This window comes from Sus scrofa, chromosome 8 (genome assembly GCF_054392235.1).
Source record: "Sus scrofa isolate SSC_HxYL_T2T_F1_AM1 chromosome 8, Sscrofa_HxYL_maternal_Yorkshire_Landrace_v2.0, whole genome shotgun sequence".
Taxonomy (NCBI): domain Eukaryota; kingdom Metazoa; phylum Chordata; class Mammalia; order Artiodactyla; family Suidae; genus Sus; species Sus scrofa.
In genome coordinates, this window is record NC_139390.1 from 108,895,398 (window position 1) to 108,903,510 (window position 8,113).

The window sequence follows — 8,113 nt, forward strand, 5'->3', positions numbered from 1 at the left end:
GTGCTTTGGTTTTCTTTCTCATGCTCGCTACGTCATTGTCACAAGATGGCTACTGTTGCTCCAAGCACATCAACCATTTCATAGCAAAGAGGAAAGGGCAAACTAATCGTATCTGTCTATTACTTTTAATAAGGAAAGAGAAAGGTTTATACATCAGATTTACCTTTAGGTCTCATTGGTAAGGAGGGGCTGGAAAGTGGGTGGACAAAGAACATTTCTAATCCATTGTTTAGGGCTTGGCACATTGAGGCTTGAACAAAATTAAGGTCTGTCAGCAAGGAAGAAGGGGAAATTTGTGTTTAGTAGGATAGTACCATTAGTGTAAATATCTTTCTGTAAAGAGTAATTCTTAGGTGATTAAGAAATTTTTTTCCTGTTTTCTAGTGTTTGACAAATACATGACTATATCAGGATTTCAAATTGAAGAAACCATTGACCGGGAGACTTCTGGTAATTTGGAGCAACTGCTCCTTGCTGTTGGTAGGTAATTTTATAATGTATATAATATTTATGTGTTAAGAGCTAATGTAGTTCATTCAGTTGAAGCTGTCTGAAGATAACTACCTATTTTCATAAAAAGAGCTTATCATGATTTTTGAATGAAACAAACTCCTGAATTTTCAATTCAGAGTCTGTTTTGATGTTGGAAATACATGATACTCTGGTTAGTTCATCTAATCCTATGGAAATATTAAGAGACTTGTTTAAAAATCATTTCGAAGCTACATCACACATAATACCATCAGACATAATACCATTTTGGAGTTCCCACTATGGCTCAGTACCATTTTGGAGTTCCCACCATGGGTTAAGGATTCAGCGTTGTCTCTGTGGCAGCGTGAATTCCATCCTTGGTCTGTGCTGTGGGTTAAGGATCCAGTGTTGCTGCAGTTGTGGTGTACATTGCAGCTGTGGTTTGGACTCTCTCCCTGGCCTGAGAACTTCCAAATGAGAAAAAAACGAACTTCCAAAAATGAAAAAAAGTTATTTCATTGTGAACCTGAAATTATTATCTCAAAGACTTGTAAATATTATTTTTAATACTTGTGTGCAATTTTGTTTTTCTTTTGAATACCATCCTGACAGCTGTGAGGCAGACTGAGAAAATAGAGTCTAATTTAGAAAAGTATCTTTGTAATAGTGGTAAATGTGATGATGGTTATTTTTTCTGGTTAAATAGTTTGAAATTTTATTCTAGCTAAATATTCAGAATAACCTGGAAAAACTGGAAAACTGAGTTTGTGCAGTTTATTGCATTATTAAATACTCTTCAAAGCCGGGGAGAATGTAGTTCATGAGTTTCCTGTGGTCCTCCTAGTTTTCATCCAGCTTTGAAGGGAACCTCTGTCTGCTGTTTGTTCAGAGGATTTTGCATTGAACTGAAGTTTTTGTGCTCTCTGTCTTCTGGAGAATAAGCTAAATATGTGTACGAACCAGCACTAACAGTAGCCTTTCATTTGAGTCCAGTTAATTAATTTTAATAGAAAATTTTTATTTATTTATTTATTTATTTATTTATTTTTTGGTTGGCTCATGGCATGTGGAGTTCCTGGACCAGGGATCAGATCTGAACCACGGTTTTGACCTAAGCCACAGCTGCAGCAATGCTGGATCCTTAACCCATTGTGCCAGGAGGGGTATTGAACCTGTGTCTCCCCACTCCCAAGACACTGCTGATCCCATTGTGCCACAGCAGGAGCTCCTTAATAGGAAACTTTTAGATGGCCCCTTCATAATTAGAAGACCCATAAAAGTTAGGACAGTTTTAGTTACTAGTGGCTGTTTTTCTTAAGCATTGGGAAAGAGAAATACCACCCCCATTCAAGGATTTGTTATCTTTGTATATTAAGGAATATACAGTTTCTGAAGCTAAGCAGACTGAGGTCTGAGCAGCCTTAACATACAGTAGACTTGTACATGTTCAGGGAAGAAACTCTTTTCTGTTACCCATTTATCTGGGTATTTCTACCAAAGCACTAAGTCTCATGTGGCTGTGTGTGAATCATGGATTTTAAAGAATATGGAGAGAATACCTAAACTACGATGAGAGGCAGATAATCTAAGGTTTGTCAAAGATAAGATAGCGTATTATCTTGTATTATTTGCTTGAATCTATTGGAATGGAAATTCCCAGGATGTTTGTATAATTTGTGGGGGATGAAAACGTTTGTGACTTAATAGCCCATGCTGCTAAAGCTGCTATAGCACAAAGGTGCTCATGGAACAAAGGGGCATTGAAAAGCATGCAGCCCCTGTTCTAGGTGCCCTTCTGTGTAGAACTTCGGATCCTGAGGAAAACTCAAGCTAGTGTATCTATGGAGCTACTTGGGAGTAAGGATCTCAGAGCAGCTTGCAAAGGAGCTTGTGTTACTTTCATCCTTGTATATAAGTAGAGCTATAAGCATGAGGCTGCTTTTGATTTTTATTTACTTAATCCTTTTCACATCAGAAAAGCATGTGACTGTTACATTACTTATTTTCTTAGTGAAATCTATTCGGAGTATCCCTGCCTACCTTGCAGAAACTCTCTACTATGCAATGAAGGTAAGTGCATACCTGGAATCTTCTAATTAATTTCTCTCTCCAGTATGTTTTTTTTTTTCTTCAGTATGTTTTAGATGATAGACTTTGAGATTTTTTTTTTCCTCCTTAAAACACGTAGTTCAATTCTACTGCATTGTTTTACTTTATTGATTCACCCAACTCAGGGGAGTGTGATGCTGTAATTGCCATTTTTAAAGTATGTGCCTCTCTCTTTTTCTTTTTTAAAGGGAGCTGGGACAGATGATCATACCCTCATCAGAGTCATGGTTTCCAGGAGTGAGATTGATCTGTTTAACATTAGGAAGGAGTTTAGGAAGAATTTTGCCACCTCTCTTTATTCGATGATTAAGGTAGTAGAACCTTTCTTTAAATTATGTTTAGAAATCTACAGCAGACCAAAATATAGCATGCAAGACATGAATGGAAGAACTCATCTCTAGCATTAAGTTTAAAATTGTGGTTTGATTAAAGCTATGATTACAAAGCTTGGCATGATGTTTCCTGAAGGATGATGGTGGCTCCCAAGTGGAAAATTGGCTCTTGGTGAGGCTGAGGCTCCTGGTGAGCTTAGAAGCATTATTTATTAGTGATGACAGATGACTCGCTGAACCCACCTAGTCCAGGATAATAATGTGTTTGTTCATTTGCTCTTTTATCAGTTCCAGCCGTCTTTATGATTAGTTCCTCCTTTCTTTCATATCAGTCTTTTCTTTCTTTATTATCTGTTATCACCTCATCTCTGGTGTTGGTTCAGAGTTCAGGAAAGAACCAACCAGGTCCTATCAGGTAGTAAGTAAAAAGCTTAAATATTAATGTCATTTTTGTCCCTTTAAAAGCAAGGAACACTGAGGTGTGTAATTAAATTTGGCTTAAGGCCTTTGACCAATTGACCCTCCCCCCCTTCCTTCCTTTCCTCCTTCTTCCCTCCCTCTCTTTCTTCCTCATAAAGGGGAGTGTGGGCCATGTACAAAGCAGCATCTCAATTGAGCAAGCTTTTATTTAGTATTTGTGTGTGTGTCTGTGCTGAAGGGTGCTAGAGAGGTCTCCCCTGCACATGTAGCTTGAAACATTAATTTATCACACATCTGTGTGTGAGACAAGCAGAGGCAAAACATATCCTGCCCTTTGTCTTTGAGGCAAAGCTGTAATAGTCAGGCACTCCCAGCGTTGGCCGCCCCAGTAGCCAGACATATACTAGATGATAGAAACTTAGAGTTTGTTTAGAAAGCTTAGCTTGAATATAGTTCTAAAAGCTTCCCTGTTCTCTGTATAACTAGAGGGAAGAACATATTTCGCTGTCTTAGACAGAACTGTGTTTTCAAGGGGTGTAATTAGAATGTTAATCCAAAGTTGCCTCAGTAGGAAACCCTCTGTATAACATCCCTGATGTGGAAGTCATGCTGAGAGAGAGACCCGCTTGGGAAAAAAGCCATGTGAATGACACGTGTTGCCAGATATGTTTTATTTTTTTATTTTCTGTGACTTTTGTGAGCCGTGGAGGTTAACGGAGTCCATTTGGGTTTCAGGGTGACACATCTGGGGACTATAAGAAGGCCCTCCTGCTGCTCTGTGGAGGTGAAGATGACTGATGGGGTCCTGGGGAGAGACCCCACGCTGTGCCCACTGCCGCCACTGCCTTTCTTCAGCACATCTCACTGCACTGCTTGTAGCCAGGGCTTGGCACATGGCCTTAACCACACTAGCATGCATGCTAGGACCAAAACATGTACGTTGTAGGAGAAAGTAGTGGTGCTTCTCTCTGATCTCCATTAAGATCTTTCTCTTTGTTGTAGTACTGAAGTGTACTTATGTTACTAAGACTAAAATCTGGATCATTTATATTTTCCTTTAAGAGGTCAGACTGCTTTTAGCCTATTTTAAAAGCTTCATTTATATTAAATTGATAACCATATTACCTTAATCGGAACCTGAGCCTCAGAATTGTGAACTCCTGGAAGTGTTACTGATCTAGTTTGCTACCAAATTAAACCTGGAAAATTATGGTAGTTGCATTCAAAAGATTAGTGGGTAATAAACATTTCCTTTCTCCTGAATTGTGTGTGTGTGTGTATGTTTAGAAAATGTATTTACCTATTTATATCTTTTTGTTTGTTTGTTTGTTTGTTTGTCTTTTTAGGGCTGTACCTGTGGCATATGGAGGTTCTCAGGCTAGGGTCGAATCGGAGCTGTAGCCCCTGGCCTATGCCACAGCCACAGCAATGCCAGATCCAAGCTGTGTCTGTGACCTACACTACAGTTCACGGCAACGCCAGGTCCTTAACCCACTGAGTGAGGCCAGGGATCAAACCTGTGTCCTCATGGATGCTAGTCAGATTCATTTCCAGTGACCCATGATGGGAGCTCCAAACAGTGGTATCTTTTTAAAGCTAGTTAATTGACCATGTTGTCAGTTGATAGTTGGATTTATAGTTGGCTTTTAGGTGAAATACAACACTGCGAAATGAATTCCCTGGTTAGTGTGGAATGAGGGAGAGGTTGAAGGGGGTCTCTGATTTACTGGTAGCATGTTTATATGGGCACCAATTAAAGTAATGCTTATGCTAGTTGCTTAGTAGAAAAGCTGATTTTAAAACTTAACCTAAAATTCGGAGTGCTACATTTCACTTTCCTATTATTAGCTTCTTTCTCATATTTTCATCTACTTCCTTTTTGAGATAAAAAAGCAGGCAGTAGAGAAGCAAAAAGAAAGCAGTTTCTTTCTCTCTTCTAATAGGTACCTTTCAGTTTTCTGCTATTTCTTGAGTTGGTGTTAATGTCCTTTTTTCACTTTCTACCTTATAGATGTGTTTTTTTTAAAGCAAGTGATTACTATTAATAAGGCATTTTTGTAAATGGACTATATTCCTGTTGAAAACTGTAAAATAGTGATATTGTTCTTTTCTCAAGCTTGGCTGGTCATCAAAATAAGCCTGAGAGCCTTAAAAATTATATGTGTATGTATATGACATTTGATTTTTTTTTTGAAAGCTCCATAGGCGATTATAATGCAGAGCTAAGTTGAGAACCAGCTGCCTGTACTTTCCCCCATTGAGGTATAATTGATATACAACACCGTTTACATTTAAGGTATATAGCATAATGACTTGAGTTACATATATTAAAAAATGATTACCACAATAAGTTTAGTTACCATCTATCATCTCTTATAGATTTTTTAAAAAGAAAGAAAAAATGTTTCTCCTGGTGCTCAGAATTATTAGGATTTCCTTTCTTAACTTTCAAATATGTCAGACAGCAGTATTAACCATAGTCATCATGTTGAATGTTACATCCCTGGGATTTACTTGTCTTGCAACTGGAAGTTTGTGCTTTTTGACCACCTTCTTTAACTTCCCCACACCCCACCCTCTGCCTCTGAGAACCACAGATCTGATCTCTTTTTCCATAAGTGTTTGCTTTTTAGATTGTGCATGTAAATGAGATCATCCAGTATTTATCTTTATCTTATTTCACTGAGCATAATGCCCTCAAGATCCATCCATATTGTCCCAAATGGCAAGAAGTCCTTTTTTATGGCTGAATACTATTCCTCTGTGTGCATATGTATGTGTGTGTATATATCTATCATCGTTTTCTTTATCCATTCATTCATCTATGGATACTTAGGTTGCCTCCATGTCTTGACTACTATAAATAATTAACATGGTGGTGTGTATAACTTTTTGAGTTACTGTTTTCATTTTCTTTGGATAAATACCCAGAGGTAGAATTGCTGCATCTATGGTAGTTCTATTTTTAATTTTTTGAGGAATTTCCATGATGTTTTCCATGGAGGCTATACCAATTTACATTCCTACCAGCAGTGCCCAAGAGTTCTCTTTTCTTCACATTCTCATCATCACTTGTTATGTCTTGTCTATTTCATAAAAGGCATTCTAGTAGGTGTAAGATGATATTTCATTGTGGTTTTGATTTGCATTTTCCTGATTAGTGATGTTGAGCCATCTTTTCACATACCTGTTGGCCATCTGTATGTCTTCTATAGAAAAATGTCTATTCAGATCCTGTTTTTCAATTGGACTATATATTTTTTTATTTGAGTTCTTTTAGATATTAGCTCTTTATCAGACATATGATTTGCAAATATTTTCTCCCTTTCTGTAGATTGCCTTTTAATTTTGTTGGTGGTTTCCTTTGCTATGCAGAAGCTTTTTAGATTGATGTAGTCCCACTTGTTTGTATTTGCTTTTGTTTCCTTTGCTTTTGGTGTCCAGAATATTATCTCCAAGATTTATGTGAAGGAGGTTACTACCTATGTTTTCTTTTAGAAGTTTTGTGGTTTCAGATCTTCTGTTCACATCTTTCATCTGTTCTGAGTTAATTTTTGTGTATGATGTTGTTGGTGTTCCAGTTTCATTCTTTCACATTTGGCTGTCCAGTTTTCCCAGCACTCTTTATTGGAGAGACTTTTATTTCCCCATTGTATATCCTTTGTTGAACATTAATTGACTGTGTATCCATGGGCCTATTTCTGGGCTCTCTATTCTGTTGTGTTGATCTGTGTGTCTGTTTTTATGCCAATACTACACTGTTTTGGTTACTACAGCTTGCCATATAGTTTGAAATCAGGAAGCATGTTGCCTCCAACTTTTTTTTTCCCCTCAAGATTGCTTTCTTTGGCCATTCAGGGTCTTTTGTAGTTACATACAAAAGTTAGGATTGTTCTGGTTCTGTGAAAAATACCATTGAAATTTTGATAGGGATTGCATTGAATCTGTAGATTGCTTTGAGTAATTGGGACATTTAAGCCATATTTAATTATTTAATTATTATGATTTGTGAACATAGAGTATCTTTCCATTTATTTATGTCTCCTTGAATTTATTTCATCAGTGTCTTACAGTTTTCAGTGTATAAGTTTTTCACCTCCTTGGTTAAATTTATTCCTAAGAATTTCATTCTTTTTGATGCCATAGTAAATGGGATTGTTAATTTCTCTTTCTGATAGTTTGTTATAGGTGTGTAGAAATGCAGCAGGTCTTCGTGTATTTTTTTTGTCGTCTAATTTTACTGAATTCATTTATTAGTTCTAGCAGTTTTATGGTGGTGTCTCTAGGATTTTCCTTTTAGTATCATAGCATCTGCAAATAATGAGTTTTACTTCAGTGTGCTGCCTCTGTGCTGTGCCCTGAGTAGGGTTAGTTGGTTAAGGGTTGTTTCTTTGAAACGGTCCTGTGGGATATGAGCCCCACTGGCTACCAGAGCCAGGTGATCAAGGGGTGTCCCGTGGGTGGCAGCCCCCCAAGCCAGGGCACCGGGTGCATGCACAAGCTCCCTGCTGGCAATGTGGAGCAAGGCAGAGGGAGAGCTCTAAGACAGTGCCTGCCCTCGGAGTCTCTGGAGAGGATTACCATCAGCTTTAGATGTGTATTTAATCAGAAGCCTCAGGAGGCAGCTGGGAAGATAAAGTAACAGGCCTCCTTCACAAGAGACTGGGCACCTCCTCAGTCTTTTGCAGCTCTCCTGAGCCCTGAGGGTGGTCAGATAGGAACACTTTCTCCATTTGCTACAGTTCCTTGGGACCAGTGAGTGTAAGTGATGCTGGCCA

The 8,113-nt window shown here is 38.1% G+C and overlaps 1 protein-coding gene across 1 annotated transcript in view; it reads left to right on the plus strand.

Annotated features, from left to right (window-relative positions):
* The window catches only part of ANXA5 (annexin A5), a 32,862-nt gene extending 28,264 nt beyond the window's left edge, over positions 1-4,598 (plus strand). Inside the window, exons 10-13 of the mRNA XM_003129218.6 lie at positions 385-480; positions 2,486-2,544; positions 2,772-2,894; positions 4,071-4,598. Of these exons, the coding sequence (XP_003129266.3) occupies positions 385-480; positions 2,486-2,544; positions 2,772-2,894; positions 4,071-4,133 (341 nt within the window). The 3' untranslated portion in view covers positions 4,134-4,598. The remainder of the gene's footprint in view (positions 1-384; positions 481-2,485; positions 2,545-2,771; positions 2,895-4,070) is intronic.
* The last annotated feature ends 3,515 nt before the right edge of the window (positions 4,599-8,113 follow it).